Source organism: Sylvia atricapilla, chromosome 16 (assembly GCF_009819655.1).
Source record: "Sylvia atricapilla isolate bSylAtr1 chromosome 16, bSylAtr1.pri, whole genome shotgun sequence".
Classification (NCBI taxonomy): domain Eukaryota; kingdom Metazoa; phylum Chordata; class Aves; order Passeriformes; family Sylviidae; genus Sylvia; species Sylvia atricapilla.
The window spans coordinates 6,113,365-6,132,637 of record NC_089155.1 but is presented as its reverse complement, the minus strand read 5'-3'; the positions used below and the strand labels follow the sequence as shown (position 1 = coordinate 6,132,637).

The following is a 19,273-nucleotide window of genomic DNA, read 5'->3' as shown; positions in this document are numbered from 1 at the left end:
CCTGTTCACTGCCCAGGGCATGTTCTGTACACTGAAACGTGAAAATGATGGCACAAATCTGTTTTCTCACTCCAGGACTTAATGCTTTGCTCTCAGCAAGGTGCGGGGTAACAGCAGTGCCCAAGGGGAAAGGCTGGAAGGTGAAGCACATCAGAGGTGCTATTTCATATTTTAGACAAGAGGGAATGGCTCCTGCTCCATCCTGCACCCAACACTCCCGTGTGCCTGACCAGCCTCAGCCAGGGGCCTCCTTCACTCTAGATGTACTTATTTACCCCAGCAAATTTTTATCCTTTGAAATCTCTGTGTTTTAGAGACAAATGAGCTTTGAGGCACCTCAGTGCTTTAAAATCTGTATCTGTGCTGAGGTGTGGAACTGCTAATAATCAGAGGGAGGAAAATCAGAGGGTTTATGTCAAGTCCAAGCACCCCTGAAATGCAGCTTCATGACACAGAGAGTCTCCCTCCTGCCTCCCAAGCCTCCTGTTTAACAGGCTCCCAGTGGCCACATTTGCAGAGCTACAGCTTCTGAAATCCTTTTACTCCTACAGGATTTGTGCAAAAGATTCGATTATGAACATTGAAAATGTACATGTCAGTGTTACTGCTGGCTGGCAGCATTCTCCTTTGCTTGGCAAGGGATGGAGAAGACCTCTCCACGCAGAATAAAGGATTTCAACAGCAAGCTGGCCAGAGGACAAGGGAACGCACCACAGAGCCTCTCACAACATGCCAAAGAAATCGAGATCGAGAGCTGCCTAAGAATATCTGGTGACCATTTGGTGGCCCTGTCAGAAATTATTTGCCAAGTGTTCATCTCTTTTTGAATGAAAAAACCCAGCCTTACCACCCGACTGCAATTTCAGAATCCAGGCTACAGAGAGAAGAGGGATGGTGTAAGAGCCGCCCCTTCCTTCCTTTCTGCCATGAAAGTAAATGAGGATTTCCCCACATAACACCAAACAGAAAACATTAAAGCTTGTGAAAATACTGAACATCAGGTTGTGTTTGGTGGCATTCACTGCCATCATTAGGATCAAAGCCAAAACCACCCAGACTGGATCCACAATGCAGGCGATGACAGCAAATAAATCCCTCAGGTTGCTGAAAGATACATGAGATTAAAATAATGTGGGAAAATATGAATATAGTATTTTGAGATGGCTAGGGAATACTATAAAATATGATAATATGAGATTAAAAATTAAAACCCAAAGAAACGGGAAATAATGGAGAATCTAAGAGCTAATTATTGTAACGCCTAACTTGCAGTTACCTGTGGCATTGCTGCAGATAAAAGGGAAATTCCTATTAACAGCAAAGCTGCTCTTGCTACACAAGAGTGCAGAAAAGTTCCTTCTGCCATGGTGGGACAGAACAAAGTCCACAGTTCAGCAGCAGTGCCCAGGGAAAAGTTCAACCTCACAGGTGTCAATGAGACTGAAAACATTTTCATATGTAGTGAACAGGAACAGATTTTGTACACCTGAAAGACTTCAGTGGCCAAATTGCAGATGTTTCAGACCCAGCCATTTCTACCGAATCTAAAGTTATAAGCAGTAATAAAAACAAACAGGAACTTGGGTTCTGTGATAAAGCACATTCATGACAAATATATTTCCCGGTTTTCCCCTGGTGCTGATCCCCGAATGTGCCCAAAGGACACTTCACTATCTTTGTTTCATTCTCCTTTTAACTCACTTTCCTCTGGAGGATTAAACAGAGAGAAAACAGCCTGCACTGAACAGCTCTCAGTGGAAGGAGGAAGAGCAGCTCTGCCATAAATAATGAGGATGAAGAATTGCTCTGTCAGAACACAGGTGTCCATCACTGCAGCAGCGCTGGTGTGCTACTGGCCAGGCTCTACCTGCAGAGAGGAGATTATTTCCATTTCCATGTCACTTTGGTGCTGAAGAGCTTCAATAAGCAAAATGTCAACATCCACCCACTTCTCAGGAGCTTACAGTATTTTTCTTCATTTTCTGTTCCCTCTGCACAATGATCTATTTTTGGCCCCCTTTTTCCTTTACACCTCTCTGCTCTCCTAGCCCTTTGGTGTCTCCCTGGTGTCACTGTGCTGCCCCAGACAGCAGCAATGCGTGATCATCTCCCAGAGACATTCCTGTTGTCAGGAGTCCCTGGGCTGAAGGGTTCTGCAGCAGTGAACACATCACCTCCCGTTCCCCCCGTCTGACAAAGAACTGCTGAGAAAAGGAGATGGAATCTTGCTAAAAACCTCTTAAGAAACAGCACAGATCAATGACTTCTAAAACATTCCTTTAAAAATAACACCATCCATCTCCCTACTTGCGTTGCCTCCCTTCTCAGCCCTTTCCTACCAGCACTTCATCTCTCCTGTGACCTAAATCCTTTTTAGCTTCAGGAGAGTTATCCAAATAAAGCTACTTTGCAATCAGAACAGTGTAACCAGGTTTGAGGGTGCTGTGTAATGCTGCAGGCAGTTCTTGACACAGAACCAAGTATCCTGCATAGTTAAGTGCTGCTTCGCACATGCTCTTTACATCACAAGGTCATGTCACTCCACCACCAGCCTCCTGAACACTCTTCTATTTTTGCTTACCAGAAGCAATTCCATTCTGTGCCCTTGGATCCAAGCACTACACAACAGCAATAGGTGGCTTTTTTGTTGTTGTTGTTGTTGTTGTTTTTGATGGCAAGAAAAAACACCAAAATCTCTGAAAACAGCAAAGAAAAATCCCCAATAAACAAAATCAACCAAAAACCCACCGGCACAATTTTTTCTCCTAACTTCCAAACTAGGACAGTCAAGAGAAATAATACATATATTCTTAAAAACCTCAAACCTCTATCACTCCCGTTCTTCTAAAAACTGAATCAGGTCAGGCTATGACAAAGCTGAAGCAACCGAGCTGTGATCCAGAGTGAGACTGTACCAAGCCCACAGCAGATCCCTGCTCGCTCCCATCACCTGCAAACCCTGCAGAGGGCAGGCCCAGGGTGCCATTCCCAACAGCACAATCCTGCTAGGTGTGGGAACAACAATTCACACCTTTGGGTAAGGGCAGCAGCTCTCCGTGGGCTGAGCATCATCCTCATTTTCCACTCCTTTCGCATGGCTTTCCCCAGCACGGTGGGCTGTTCTGAGGCACAGCCTGTTTGGCTGAATTCGCCTCGGTGATGAGTCATGAGTTAAGCCTGTCACAGACACGGTCACACCACGTGTGACCTCCCAGCTCGGTCCCATGAGATGGGAAGGCTCTGCAGGCACGGCAGGATCCAGGGAAGGTTTTCAGAAGAGCTGACATTTACATTGAGGATGTGCCTGGCTCCTGCTCTGACATCAGCCATGGCTGAGGGAATACACAGCCCAGACGTGCAAAATGAGTGTGGACTGCACATGGGAAAAGGCTTCGGAGATGTGAGAAAAAAAAAAGTAATCGTTTGCAATTATTCTTGTTGCACATTTTCCTTTCTTCAGCCTTCACTACTGGGGAGTTGCTGGGTTCTACCACAGATCTCCTGCCACTGCACACATTGTCAGGAAGAGCACGACAGGGAAAGGGCATTTTTCCAAGCGCATTTTCCCCTTGATATCCAACCCTCCTGAAAGGCTGGCAAAAGCTCTTCCCCTACTGCTTATTTTCTGTGCCATCTTTTACTCCCAAAAGCTTTACAAAGGAGTTATTTGGCCTGTTACAAGCACGTGGCATTGTCATTTGTCTTGTGACGGACAGGGGGTAGTTTAAAAATAAATAAGCAGACTAAATATTACAATTACAGAATTGCCTGACATTTCACAGACAGTGATAGCCATTTCCATGTCTGCTTTTTCAGCTTTCAAACTATATGCTCCCGTGCCGTACTTCATTTAAGCACTAAGGCACTCTTCCCATACCCAATATATTTCCTGCTAAGAACCTGCCTCCACAGTGAAAGCTGCCTCCGCTGAAGTGAGCACTTGGTCCCCAAGAGGACAAAGGTAACTCTCCTAATGCATCAGACTCTGCCATCCCATCACCTTTTCCCTTCCCAGAGCTCAAGCACACCAGGTACAGTGAATGAATAAACCCTGTGCTTTTCTCCAGGTTTTCAACCAGTACAGTGACAAGACAGCTCTGTTTAACAACAGTTAAACAGTTCAGAGTCACAACAGCCTTTTTGTGTCTGTTAATTACTTTCATCTTAAGCTTTGCAAAATACCTCAAAGAAGGGAAGGCAAAATACTGAGAGAGAGCAGAGGTGAAGAGCATTTATTACTAATCTGTGCTCCAGGAGGAGAGATGAAGCTATGAAAAGAAATAATCCCAGGAAACAGGTTTCTGAGCACAAGGAGATAACACAAGGTGATCAAAGAGCTGGAAAAGGCCAATTGCAGAGAAGCTGCAGGGAGCTACTGTAATTGTCCTGGTTTGAGGGACATTAAGCTACAGTGGGAAAATCAGATACTGTTTCATGAAGTGACCACAGACCTGTGTTCACAACTGAAGACTGTTTCCCCAAAATATTTAACACATCACAGCAGTTTCTTTCATTAAAGTGCACCCCAGGGCATAACTGAGTATTTCTCACTTTGTCACCAATTGCCACACACCAAAACAGAAAACAGGATTCTTTTCTCGCAGCCACCCATAACCCAACTTTCAGTACACACAAATAAATTGGGAAACCAGGAATATCATTTAGCACCAGTGAAGCATTCAGGGATCACGTTTGCTCTGAACAAACTTGGAGGAAGAATCAAACCCTGGGTCCAGACATGTTTAAAGACTGAACTATTCAGATGGCTCTTATGAAAGACCTCAACTTTCCTGTTTGCCTGATTTCACCTGCAGTGACGCCAACATTTGGAAGAGTCCCAGGTAAGTGAAGAGTGCAATGAATCCTCAGGCAGTTTCTCTTCCCACTGTGCTCTACCTGTTCCCAGCAGAGGAAAATGTTTAAGGCACCAAGAGCTTGCACAGGAAAATGTTTAAGGCACCTGCCTTGGCCACAGCAGTCAGGCCAAATGCTGCTTCTGTGAAAGAACTGTGAAACAGGACCCACAAAACAGGCCAAATGTAGGGAATGAAAGATTAGCAGACACATCTTGAAATATGTAAGATGTCAGAGACAAAAAATCCCTCGGCAATTCTACAGACAGAAAGACAGCTCTGTGAGAATAACAGGAATACTTTAATGCAGAAAAAGCAAAAGAAAACCCACCCCAACACTCGAAACAAACCAGTAATACCTGTTGACAGCTGATTGTGCCTTTGGCACAGCATATCAAATCCAGCTGCTCCCAGCACTGTTTCTCTTCGGCTGCAAAGCTGTTGTGGAGAGGCTGCAATTTTTATTTTAAAGATAAAATTTGAGAGAGAAAGGGAAGTCAGATAAATGTGATGGCAAATATGCAAACAAGAAATTTGCAACCATAAGTTTCCAGATGAAGTACAAGGAAGCAGATTCCTACTCCAGAGTAGAATCAAAAAGCACAAATAAAAGTCTGGAGCACAAGGAAACCTTCTGAGCCAAGAGCTGGCCCACGGTGTCTGGGCACTGAGAAAGACCCAAGATTTCTAAACTCCCAAGCAGAATTACACCCACTGGAATTTTCCCATACATTTCAATGGGAAACAATAAACCAATTGTTTGCAACAATATTGTCTGCAATATTCTTGTCTGCAACAATAAACCAATGTCCCTGCCCACAAAACGAACTGCTTGGTGTAAGAGGCTCACATTGGGAAACTTGCTTTAGTCAGCCATGGCTTTTGTTTGGTTTTGTTGCTTTTTAAAACCCTGCACTCCTGAGAACCCATGCTCTCTTAACCCTTTCAGGCAGTGCAGAGCTTTCAGTGCCAGTCTGATCACACACCTCAATAGTCACACAAATTCTGGGGGCTGGATCATCCAGGGTATGAAGAGCAACAGCAGCATCTTTACAAATGTCAGGAACAGATTCTCAAAGACACAAACACTGATAAAGTTTTCAAATGTTTTTCTTTAATTTTTTAAATAAGAGAATAACCATATCCTACATTATTTCCATTAAAAAAATAATCTGCATGACACTGGGTAAAGTGGACAGAAATATCCACAGTGATTGCACAAAACATTTCTGAAAATGAACATCATTTCGGCAAGTCAGTTAGTTTAAGTAAACAGCATTTCCTGTTCCAAGGGCTTGTCTATACGGCAAAGTTACATAAAGATAACCTAAAATAGCAATTTAATGAAGTTAATCATAAAACCTTCTGGGTATATAATCCTTTTTCATGGTGAAAGTGGCTTGCGGTCTAGCTTGGCTCTGTTGGGAGTAGGCTTAAATTACATCAAAAGAGTGTCTGCAAATAAATTTGCATTGTTTAAACAAATTTAGTTAAACCCAATATGAGTTAATCAGTGCAATTTTCAAAGAGTCAGCTTAAAAGGCAATTTAATACAAAACCAAGAGGAGCTTGACAGAAAATACATAACCCCCTGGACAGCTTCTTTCTGAGAGACGAATTGTTCTTTCTAAGGACACACAATTCCTACTTGCCACCAAATTCAGGGGGGATTCCAGTGATTTTAGCTCTCCTCAGAGGCAGACCATGGCATGGAACTAACACTGCTGGAGGAACTGCAAATGCTTCCACTCTCTTGCTGCAAGAGAGATGCTGAGCTGGCAAAACGTGCCAAGATTACCCGATGGAGCATCACACCCTGTACCCAGAAAATGTCACTTTGGAGTCTGAGTGACCCCGCTGTGGGGTAGGTGGAGGTGACCCACAGCCTTGCCCACACACCTTCCTGGCTGTGCTGTCATCACCCTCAAACACACTTCACACAACTGCACCATGAATGAGCCTTCATGATATAATAAAAAGCTTTTTGAGATAAAAACTATGCTAAACATCTGAGTGATACGATGAGCAAACCCACCTCACCCCTATTCATTATCTCAGAGTGTTTTATTCAGTAGTGGGTTTCCAGCCGCATCAAAAGTGGCCACATCTTTATGTGCAATCAAAATTAAATAGCTTATTGGCATTGCAAGAATAAATATTGCTTCAAGCACACTCTGCTTTGCAGCTCCCAGGATAAACAATGCATTTCACTCATTACCAAGCAGGCTACTTGGGAAATAGCAGGATAAGCTAGCTTGTTCAGAACACCAGAATTCCACTGTTGTTCTAGAAGGAAGAACAAACCCAAGGAATTTGTTGTTGCAAAGTATGCGCAATGGATTAGATTTTAAAACAATTAAAACCCCAATCCTCATAAATTTTTTCTAGCAAAACAGAAATGAGTTTGGGTCTTTTAGTGTCAAGAATAAAATGATGAAATATTATTACATCTACTTCACCTAAGGAGAAAGTTAAGGCTTGTTTTTTCAAGAGTTTCCTTTTCAGAGGCAGGCATGAATTTAGAGTCACAGTCTGCTTCAGTCATTGCATCTCAGATTTACTCTCTGTTGCAGAAGGTGCAGGCAGCTATGAGGCATTTCTGGCAAGTTAGTGTTTTTAACACTTGAGAACATGAGATGTTCCAGTTTCACAATTGAACTCTTTTCACAAGAATTGGTATTTCTGCAATGCTCAGCAGTGCTGTGATTACTGGAGCTTTCCCATAAGGAAATATAAATAGGAACATCTAAAAAAGCATGAGGTTTGGATCATCCATAATATCTTGACATAATCAAAAAGGAAGAGGCAGAATTAACTGAGATAAATCACACTCCTAAAGATCAAAGGCCTCTTTTAGCCTTGGGTCTGCTTCTCCATTTATTAGTATGAGAGACAGATTCAGCTTGATTTCTTTGCTGAATCCCAGTTGTCAGCTCCTAAACAAGAGCAGACCTCTTCCAATCCCGATTTTTTTCTTCTCCCAGGGAAGAAGCTCATTACCACCTGCAAGCCAATGGCTAGTACAGATCTGGTTTCCTCCAACCCATCACCTTGTTCCTTACAGTGGAAATACAGCAACCATTCCTACATTCAACTACTCCAGTACTGAAAGCAAAATCCAAACCATTTCAAACCTTATTCTATCTGCTATAGCCGTATTTCTTTGAACTCAAAGGTATATTTGGAAGAGGTAGTCCAGGAGAAAAGGGCTTTAAATACCAGAACCTGTATGTCCCATACCAAGCTGACAGACCTGTCAGCACACCGAGAAGCTTTTGGCTGAAGTCATGGAAATACAGGGCAGTACAGAGGAACATGAACACCCAGATCACGGTGAGGAGACACAGGGAAACAAACAGGACGTTGATCACCACCCGCAGCTTGGAGCTGTGGTCTATGGCCAGCGCCTCCAGCACAGCCACCTCCTCCAGGATCATCATGGCACAGTAGGAGAGCAGGAAGCAGTGCCCCGAGATGTCGAAGCCGTTCCACACGCCGCTGTCCTGGTGGCACTCCCGTTTGCTGGTGTAGATCCGGGGGGGCTGGCCGGGTTTGGGCTGCAGGGAGCACTCCCCGGTGAGGTTCTCCACGTAGATGAAGAGCTCGGTGCACACGTACCACACGGCCGTGCCCACCAGCAGCGCGCTCAGGCGCCGCAGCACCAGCAGCACGCTCCTGGTGCGGCCGTGCAGGAACTTGCTGCGGGACAGCTCGTACGTGGTGAGGGCCATGAAGGGCAGCAGCAGCCACAGAGTCCAAGCCCAGGCCAGCTTCACGAAGTATCTGCCAGGGGAAAAGGCAAAGGGGACACCAGCAAGTGTGAAACGCCACGGCAGTGGGGCAAGGCGGTGGAGCGAGTGCTCAAGGTCAGTGGTCTGAGCCATCTAAATTAGAGACTTGCACCCTCCCCTCAAAATACAGCTCAGCTACAATCTTAACCCTCTCCCAAGTACCCCCCTCAAGCCCAAAACCTGAATACTTCCTTAGCCAGGCACTTGTTCCCAAGTATTGCCTTGGGCCCAGAGCTGTCATTCATTGCAGCAGACTTGCAGTTCAATTTTGCAACTACAAACCAGCTCAACCCTGCCCTATTCAAAATGCAGCTGCAAAGAATGTATTTTTAGCTTGCCACCCTGACCACAGTAACCCCTTCTCTGACTCTTCTACCATCTCAATTATCCTTGCTTACAAAGCCTTTCACAACCTCAACCTCTTAAGGCAGCCAAAGGGCTGCCTCTTTCCCCTCATCAGCTTGTGGAGCTCTTCCTCTCTCATGTACTCCTAAATAAATGAAGCAGCACAATGTGTCTGCTCCTTTGTTGTCCTTTCAATTGATAAGAGCCTTCTTTTGCCATACACAAATCCTTCCATCTCTAAATTCACTCTATGCCCTGAAAACTTTTGCTGTGATGCCCATAAAATCTTGAAACCCAGCTGTCGATGTGTCGGTATCTTGTTTAACAGAAGACTGTATTGTGTAACTCATTCTCTTTTCAAATCTTAATCTGGAAGTGAATTTATTAATAAGGAGGCCACAGTCCAGGATCTTGCTTCTCCCATCAGCACCTTCCAATGGAGCTTGCTTCCTACCAGCTGGTGGGAGAGGGGAATTGTGCAGCTCCTTTGTTACCCAGAGTCCAGTTTGAAAGCAGACAGCTGAATTCTGCTCTGTGGCTGAGCTATGACAGACACACACCGTCATCATTTAACCCTCATCTGAGCATCAAAGGCAAAGCCAAACTAGTTTAGAGTTCTGCATCTTCCTTATGACCTTAACAAACCTGTCAGGGCCTTGCCCAGGATTTTGAGAAGTACCTCCTCGACTCTTTAATTTTACAGGAGAAGCGATGCCTGTGTGGCAACTACAGCTGCCACCATGGAACAGTAATTGAAAATAAACCCCCATTTTATTTAAAAGCAAAAAAGGCTACCAAGGTTACTGCTGACAAACCAGGAGGTAAGTAATTTGCAGGGGAAAAGTACTTGCTTCAGGAACTGTCAGTACAGATCACCTTCCTCTATTCAAAAGGGAGAGCTGAACTGAAATATGCTTTTGCCGGTAAGATCAATCTCCCTCTGTTTCTTGTCAATGCTCTTTTACCCACACTAAAAATGGTTCCTCTCTCACATCACCAAATGAAAAATTTGAATCAGTAAAGTTGGAAGTTCCCCAGGTCACAGGGGAAAACAGGAATTTTGGTTTTACTTTCAGACCTGTAGCAGGAGAGCACACGTGCTCTGGCCCAGCTCCTCACTTCCTTCAAAATGCTCAAACTACTTTCATAGAATGACTAAGCCAGTTAGATCATGGCTCAAGTGCTAGAGAAGGATGGCAACCACTCTGCTTTTAGGAGAGATGCTAAAAGACCTATTTTCTTCAGCTGGGTTTTAAATCAGCTCAGAAACCATCACAGATTATGCTGAGTTGGAAGGGACCCACGAGGATCATGAAGTCCAACTCCTGGCCCTGCACAGGACAGCCCAAGAAGTCACACCATGTGCCCGAGAGCGTTGTCAAAATGCTGACAAAATGTCAAAATGCTGAGCTCTGTCAGCCTTGGTGCTGTTACCACTGTCCTGGGGAACCTGTTACAGTGCTCAGTTACCCTCCCGATGAAGAACATTTTCCTAACATCCACCACAACCCTCCCCTGACACAGCATCAGGCCGTGCCCTGCCAGCGGCTGCCAAAGTGAAATCAGTTCACTCAAACACGAGGAATTATCTGCGAGGTTAAGAAGGACAAAAACCTCTCCTTTTTTTCCCCTTCCAATAAAGACTGAGCCAGAAACTCCCGGTATTCTGAAACCTTTGAGTCGGGACCGGGAAATCCCAACATTTGAAGCACCAACCCCCGGCCCAGCGCGGCACACGCGGCCAGCCCCGACCCGCGGCCCCGGCCCCGGCCCCTCAGTCCGCCCGGCCCCGGCCCCTCATTCTGCCCGTCCCCGGCCCCTCAGTCCGCCCGGCCCCGGCCCCTCAGTCCGCCCGGCCCCGGCCCCTCGGTCCGCCCGGCCCCGGCCCCTCAGTCCGCCCGTCCCCGGCCCCTCGGTCCGCCCGGCCACGGCCCCTCATTCCGCCCGGCCCCGGCCCCTCGGTCCGCCCGGCCCCGGCCCCTCGGTCCGCCCGGCCCCGGCCCCTCGGTCCGCCCGGCCCCGGCCCCTCGGTCCGCCCGGCCCCGGCCCCTCGGTCCGCCCGGCCCCGGCCCCTCGGTCCGCCCGGCCCCGGCCCCTCGGTCCGCCCGTCCCCGGCCCCTCGGTCCGCCCGGCCCCGGCCCCTCGGTCCGCCCGGCCCCGGCCCCTCATTCCGCCCGGCCCCGGCCCCTCAGTCCGCCCGGCCCCGGCCCCTCATTCCGCCCGGCCCCGGCCCCTCAGTCCTCCCGGCCCCTCGGTCCGCCCGGCCCCGGCCCCGCCGGTCACCGCGCCCGCGACCCCCGTGCCCCTCCTCACACGTTGAGCGGGTTGCGCTTGTTCTGCAGCGGCGTGTCGGGCACCATGTCGCTGTCCTTGAGCGCGGAGCCGAGCACGGCGATGGCGAGCAGCAGCACGGGGAGGCGGCGGCGCAGCCGGCCGCGGGCCAGCGCGGCCCGCAGGCAGCGGCCGCTCCGCTCCAGCCGCTCCATGGCCGCCACAGCGCCCGCCCCGGCACCGCCCGGCACCGCCCCGTGCGCGCCCCCGCGCGGACACCGCCGGCACCGCCCCGTGCGCGGCCCCGCGCCGCCTGCTGGGGGCCCGCGGGAGCGGGGATGGGTGTGGGTGTGGGTATGGGGATATGGGTATGGGTATATGGATACAGGTATGGATATGGGTATGGGTATGGATATGGGTATAGGTATGGGTATACGGATACAGGTATGGATATGGGTATGGATATGGGTATGGGTATATGGATATAGGTATGGGTATACGGATACAGGTATGGATATGGGTATGGATATGGGTATGGATATAGGTATGGATATAGGTATGGATATGGATATAGGTATGGGTATGGTTATATGGATATGGGTATGGGTATGGATATGGGTATGGATATGGGTATGGATATGGATATGGGTATGGATATAGGTATATGGATATAGGTATGGGTATATGGATACAGGTATGGATATGGGTATGGATATGGATATGGGTATGGGTATATGGATATAGGTATGGGTATACGGATACAGGTATGGATATGGGTATGGATATGGGTATGGATATAGGTATGGATATAGGTATGGATATGGATATAGGTATGGGTATGGTTATATGGATATGGGTATGGGTATGGATATGGGTATGGATATGGGTATGGATATGGATATGGGTATGGATATAGGTATATGGATATAGGTATGGGTATATGGATACAGGTATGGATATGGGTATGGATATGGATATGGGTATGGGTATATGGATATAGGTATGGGTATATGGATACAGGTATGGACATGGGTATGGATCTGCATATGGATATGGATGTGGGTATGGATATGGGTATGGATATGGGTATGGGTATGGGTATGGACATGGATATGGGTATGGGTATGGATATGGGTATGGATATGGATGTGGGTATGGATATGGGTATGGATATATGGATATGGGTATGGATATATGGATATGGGTATGGATATGGGTATGGATATAGGTATGGGTATGAATATGGGTATGGATATGGATATGGATATAGGTATGTGTATGGATGTGGGTATAGATATGGGTATGGATATATGGATATGGGTATGGATATGGATATAGGTATGGGTATGGATATATGGATATGGGTATGGATATAGGTATGGGTATGGATATGGGTATGGATATGGGTATGGGTAGGGATATGGATATGGACTTGGACATGGACATGGATATGGATATACCCATTCACAGGGATCCATGCACAGGGAGCCGTCCACATGGATCCATTCCCACGGAGTGTCAGAAGAGATGCTCCAAGGGCTCGTAGGCTGCAGCATCAGTGCTGCGGAATCATAGTCTCTCAGAAACATGAAATATTCCAAGTTGGAAGGATCCATAAGGATCATTGAGCTCAACTCTTAGCCCTGTACAGCACAGCCCTGAGAGTCACACCATGTGCCTGAGAGCATTGGCCTTCACAAAACCATGTCCCCAAGTGCCACATCTGCATATCTTTTAAACCACTCCAGGGATTGTGACCCCTCCACTTTCTCAGGCACTCTCTGCCAGTGCTTGTGGCTTTTTCTTTTGGTGAAGAAATTTTCCCAAATCTCCAATCTAAACCTCCCTGGTGCAACTTGAAGTTGTTTTCTCTTGCCCTATAAAAGAGCAAGTACTACTTTCAAGTAGAGTACCAGTATGTCTGAAAAGAGGGCCTTACCATGATATTCATGAAAAAATCTGAGAATTTTCTCAATCAGTGGAATTATTTTAATTTTTCCTAAGGCTTAAAAGGGAGGGAGAAGGTATTTCTGGCTCCCATGCCTTTTCACTATCCATGTTTATGGCTGAAATTGGTGTCCAAACACTGGCCGTCACTGTGGTATTTGAGACCTATTTCATCTATTGAACAGCTGCCGCTGTCATTTCAGCTTAGTTTTTAAAATATAAAAAAAGCATCAGCAAGAGGAGAAATGGCTCAATGAACAAAGAGCCTTTATTCATCCCAAAGGCCTCAGTAGGAAAAATGTGAGACTGGGGGGTGGTGGAGGGGGAAGAAGCAGACCCTATCTGAGACAGGATGGGAAAGTATTTCTTGCCAGAGCATTTCAAAGCTGTTTCGCCATCATCGTCAGCAAATCTATGACAACATCTGGGCTGAGAGTGCAGAACAACACATCAAAGCAGCCCCAGCAGATACGGAGGGTTTTGGCTAAGGAGGTTATCCAGGGTAAATGGCATTTGGCAATTTATTAGCTGTTGTTTTTGATAAGACTTCCACGGCCATGTCTAGCACTCCCAGCCCCAGCATTGCACCTCGAATTAGAAACGACAGGCAGCTGCACTCACTCAAACGAGTGAGGATAAGAGGGGCTGGGAGCAGGTTTCACAGAGTCCGTCATTGTCTGCCTAAATCCCCTCTTGCCTTTGAAACCTTGCCTCCTCTGCTTCCCAGGTTTGTGCCTGTGATCTGCAGACTGTTTGCAGTGCTGGAGGTGGGAGCTGCTCGGCTGGCTGCTAATGAAGCGTGCTGTGGTGTCTGCCACACGCAGGGGGATTTCATAAGCTTGGCACCTGCTCCAGATGAATGCAGTTGATGGCATGGGCTGGAAATGTTGTCTATCCTCAGCCCAGCTTGAAATGTCTGAGGATTATCTCTGTAAATCACGGATTCTCGCAAGTGCAGTGAGCAATGCTCAACTGGGTCCAGGTGTTCTGCAGATTTAGAGAAAAGCTCTGCTTTCAGGCCATGTATTTGCTGCCATGAGCACCAGGCCAAGGCCAGCAGACCTTCTGAGGAGCCGACTGCCATACCTCTGTAAAGAATCAGAGAAGTGGAATTTAGGTCTTTCAAAGCAGCAGATAAAGCTTTCATTCATAAACAAGACAAAGGTTTGTTCTAAGGGAATTGCAGAAGGCTCCTAAAAAACTCCCGTGGATACTTGGTCAAGATGTGACAGGTATAAGCCACACAAAACCGAATTAATTTGTCAGGTACAGCAGATGTGACTTTTGCCTTAACTTCTTCCCTAACCTCACCAGATCCCTGCCTGACTGAAGCTGAAATTTTTCAGACTATTTGATTTTAAAAACTGCTTTGGGAGTAATTTCTTTTTCTGGTTTAATTTGAACCAAGGCCTCCAATAAATTGCTTCTCTTTGAGAAATCCCATTTTGCCTCTAAAATCCACAGGGACAGGCTCATTAGGAGCTGTAGAACAACTTTCAGAGCTGAGGAGTGGTTGGTGAGCCTTGTCCCTTCATGCCCAGTCACCCAGAGCTTAGGACACTTATTTGGACAGGTAAAGGGGAGACCCCAGCTCCCTGAGCAGAGATTTGAAATAGGATCCAACAGAGCTGGAACAAGCATCCTCACTCATGAGCTGTGGCAAGCTGGGGGGAAATCTTCCCTGTTCATAGATTGCACATAGTATCAACTATCAATTAGAGAAAAAACAGTGACACTATCAGTGTTGATAATTTTAAATAATTAAGTTGCTTAGAAATTTTATTTGTCTTGTTTTGGTCATTATGTTAATTATCTGCTAATCATTTTGAGTGCAAAGAAGTCTATCTTGCTGATGAGAGACTATGCTATGGATACCTTCTGCAGAACTGAGGCTCCTCATCTGGAAGCAGACACCCCAGTTTCAACTAGTCAGTGGAAAGACAGCCTTAGCAGCCCTTTTCAGGAGCCCAGGGCAACTGTTCACCTAATTTGCATGTTTAAATTAGCTGTGGAGAAATTCAGACCTTCTTGCAAGGTAGGGGCATTTTGCTCAGGTGCTGCATTTGTGATCTGCTGTTGCATCAATGCTGAGAAAACGATGCTGCAGTGGGGTCACAGCCTCACTCCTCATTGTCACAAGACCCCTGCTCACAAGTTCTTCTCTTAAAAATATTACAGGCTAGAAAGTGGCAAGATTGTTACTGAAAAGCTGATTATGTCTTAAAGGCATCACAGGATGAGTTACTGGAGTTTAATTCTTCAGCCCTTTGACAAAGCTCTGCAGGATACTCAGCCATCATGAGTGTCCTGACACTTAAAAATGAATTGGCAAAGGTTGGGAGGTTTGCTGTGGAACAGGACCAAGACATCTGAACTGAAATCTCAGCTCAAACAGTCAAACTAAGTCTCTTGACCATGCTAAATAGGAATCACTTTATTTTGTGAGATTTCTGGGTTCACTGCTCTGTGTTGTGGCCAAGGAAGGATGCTGTGAGGAGAAGTGAAAATTTCAACATGTTTTTTACCACACTCAAGCAACGGTTCTTCTGTGACCCATGTCTGGGGTAAGGTGGGTTCTCACAGCCCAGTCAGCCCCAGAGGGAAGGTGTTCTGCAGGGACACCAGGAGCAGAAAGTGGGTGCCCATGCAAGCATCCAGCCTGTCAGGGCTGGCAGAGCCATCAGCCTGTGTCCACACACTCAGTGGGGATGAGTTCCCCCAGTGGTAACAACCCCTTTGGATCTGGGACATCTTGTGTCTTCCCAGCTCATCCTCCTCCCTCCCAGCAATTCCCAGAGCCTGGCAGCACCTGCTGACCCATCCCTGTCTGCCCTCAGCCCTCCCCAGGGGGAGCCAGGTGCTGGTGGCAGCCGTGCTGCTCATTCCTGGCCAGCCTCCCCTGCTCTCTGTTTTCCTTGGGGAGCACTGCTCACATCTCCATGATTGATTGTGTTTGAGTTTGATCCTGGAGTGTCCTGGGATGTTTGCACGAGAGGTGCTACATAAGCATAATTTGGGCTGTATTTTCTTTGCCTAATGGGAGCTTAAGCTTGAAGTTAAGATAGTTTTGGCCCTTTGCTGAGACACTGTCCATCAACCTCAGTGCTTTGAGCTCTGCAGCCTTCTCTATTCACTGCTGGCTTAGGAAAAGAGATTAAAAAAATAATATCGTGCTTTGTTCCCTTGTGTCAGTGATGCCTTTGAAATGCAGCCCAGGGTGGAGCCTTTCTCTCACGCTGGCTTGGATCTTCGCTGCCATCTCTGATGGGGAGGGATGCTCTTCCTACCAGTCCCAGGCTTGCCACCGGTCCAGGCAGAACCAAGGCTGAGCTGTGAGGGGATGAGGGGCTGTTTACAACATGTGGAGCTGCTGTGCAGGGAAACAGAAGGGAGAAGTTGGTAACTCATCACCTGTGTGGCTGCCCAAATAAATGGGAAAGGTCTTTCCCTGTCCTGAAACCCCAGGGGTTTTAGAAAAAGGTGTGGAAATTAACCCCAGGGAATTTAGACAGACTGAACCCAGCTGGACCCAGCCTGAAAACCTCTGCAGGTCACACATTTTCCTCCAGCTCTCCTCAAGCGAACAGGAAGGGTATGATCTGAGCTGGAGGGAATTTGCAGCAGGTTTGGTGGTTACATCCAAAGATCAAAATATTTTGGTATATGGGGCAAGGCATAAAGAAAGAACCAATTCAGTTTTCAGTGGTGCAAATTTTATTAATGCTAAAAATTAATACCTCTTGCTACAAAATATTTACATTTCTTGTTTGGCACAGCCAGATCACAGCAGAGCAGACTAATGACAGGGTTTGATGTACAGGAGAGAATGGTCTTGTGACAAGCATGAAGAGCTGAGCTTAATTTGTGGCTCTGACAAACTCCCTCCCCAGGCACAGACTCTTAGGCTCTGTATCCCCACACTCTGAGCAGAGTATGGGAGAGATTCTGTTCTCCTCCTTCCTAAATATCTTTCAGAGAAAATTGTGAGGTTGCAGAGGGCTGTAATAATGGTCTGAAGAGCTTAAAAATAAGCAGAGTTCACAAAGATGTAAAATAGCTACTCTGCCTAGAATGCAGATTAAGGAGCCCATTAGCAGATGAAGTGGGGATGAGATTACATGTGTAAAAATATATAATTCATGTGATTAAGGGTACATGGACATAAAATGGTCTTAATTACTCATGTTTATCTCTAATTGCCTGACTTCCTTGAGCAGCTGTTGTGGCTGCACTTGCAGCTCCTCGATGAAAAACTCCCCTTTTTTTCCACAACACATAATTCACACCTTCTGTGTTTGCCAAGGAACCTCTTCACCCCAACACCTGTGCATTTGGATTAATTTGATTCTCGATGTGCTGTCTTTCAGGAGTAGCTGCTGAGAAGTTTTTCCCTGTAGGCTGAGTGGGCAGTGCTCTCCCAGCAGCAGTTACTGGGAATCAATTCCTGCCCAGACCAATTAACCTTCCTGTTAGCCATGCATGAAAAGCATTATTGATTATTTCCCTTTATTCCCTTTCTGTCAGGATTATCAAGCACAGGTTAAAGATTACACAAAACTCAACAACAGCTTCCACAAAATCATTTACTGGGTGGCCCTTGAGCTACTGTACAAAAATATTGATCTTTTAAATTTTATTTTTAGATTAAGAAACTACGGTTTATTGCAACTGATCATATATGGGAAGGAAATGGTCTGTGCTTATTAATTCAAATTCATTAATATGAAGTTTTCAAACTTCATGGGTGCATTTTTAGCTCATGTATTTGCAGGAAAGAATCAGAGTATAAAATTTGGAAGTGACTTTGTGTTGATTAGCTTCAGGACCACAGTTCACAGTTCTGGTTTCTTGACTGGACATAAGGTACAGCCAGCCACAAAACATGAGCTATTTCAGTCCAACATATAATTACAAATATGTAAGTATAAATCTAAAATGTATACATACATAATATTTAATCTGTGCTTTACTGGCTTGGATAATGATAAAAGTGTTGGCTGGAAATGTGATTTAGATTTTTCCTGACCACATTGACCATTTAAATGCTCTGCAGACAAAAAAATAATAATTAAAAGATGTTCAAAGGGTGTGCTGAAGAGCCAGTGCACTCAGTTCTGTCACAGGCTTAATTTGGATGCCCAATATTATAAATTATTATTTTTGAAAGTTGTTTGTTCAGTTTTTTACCTATGCATTCCCTGTGTTTAGTGAGCTCACCATCTCTGCCAACCTTGCCATGCTCTTTCCCCACGGGGCTGCCCCACATCTCAGCCTTTGGCTGAAGAACTCAGGATGCCCCAGGCCATGGGCTTTATTGGGGTGATCTCTAACCATGGGTGGCACCCCAAAGACAAGATGGCCAGAAGGGCACAGAGGTGACAGGAGGTGTCAGTGTGAGGGTGCTGAGCAATGCCCAGCTCAGCCATCTCCAGGGTCAGGGCAGGAATGAATTTCCCTCAAGAAGAAGCTCAGAGCTGCTCTGGTGCCTGGGCTCCAGTTTTTCCACACTTTTTGCCATCCAGGACTCTTCTCTCTGTCACCTGCAGGAGTTTTGGAACCCCATGAACACAAGGATTTCCAGCAGGCTCCCAATATCAGATTAAGCCTGAAGTGTCTGTTTTTGAGCTTCTGAACCTTTCTCCAAGGCATCTCCTGACATTTTACTGTCAGGCACGAGGGGCTGACAGGACCATTACTGGTTCATTAGAGTCTGGCCCAGATTTTCAGTGTGAGGTGGACCAGCCTGGCTACTCTTGGCTCTCACCAAGGAAGCCCACCCCAGCCTGGCAGGCACACAGCATCTCCCAAAATACAGCACCTCAGCCTGCACCTTACCAAGTGGAAGGAAGGTGTGGAGACGGGTCAACAGTGCATAGAGACCAGCTCCTGTCACCAACAGCCCGAGGAGGAGGAGGGAGGTGATGAATGTTGTGCTCCTCCTGCCTAGACTCTACCTGTTCTGAGAATAAACAACATTTTTTTACTCCTCTAGCTTTAATTCTGGTGAAAAATAAAATTAAAGCCAAATCCTAATGCTTTAACTAAATCAGAGCATTTAACAACTTC

The 19,273-nt window shown here is 46.4% G+C and overlaps 1 protein-coding gene across 1 annotated transcript; it reads right to left on the bottom strand.

Moving 5' to 3' along the window:
* Window positions 1-5,945: 5,945 nt before the first annotated feature.
* Window positions 5,946-11,484, bottom strand: FITM2 (fat storage inducing transmembrane protein 2). Its single transcript, XM_066330626.1, has 2 exons — window positions 11,303-11,484; window positions 5,946-8,636 (listed from the first exon to the last, which is right to left on the bottom strand). The coding sequence occupies exons 1-2, from the start codon at window positions 11,473-11,475 to the stop codon at window positions 7,994-7,996; spliced, it is 816 nt and encodes a 271-aa protein (XP_066186723.1). The 5' UTR covers window positions 11,476-11,484; the 3' UTR covers window positions 5,946-7,993.
* Window positions 11,485-19,273: the final 7,789 nt, after the last annotated feature.

Excerpts from the sequence above, each read along its gene's own strand:
- FITM2 (XM_066330626.1), bottom strand. The coding sequence starts at position 11,475 with ATGGAGCGGCTGGAGCGGAGCGGCCGCTGCCTGCGGGCCGCGCTGGCC. Across the intron at positions 8,637-11,302 it reads AAGCGCAACCCGCTCAACGT|ATACTTCGTGAAGCTGGCCT; the intron begins GTGAGGAGGGGC and ends TTCCCCTGGCAG.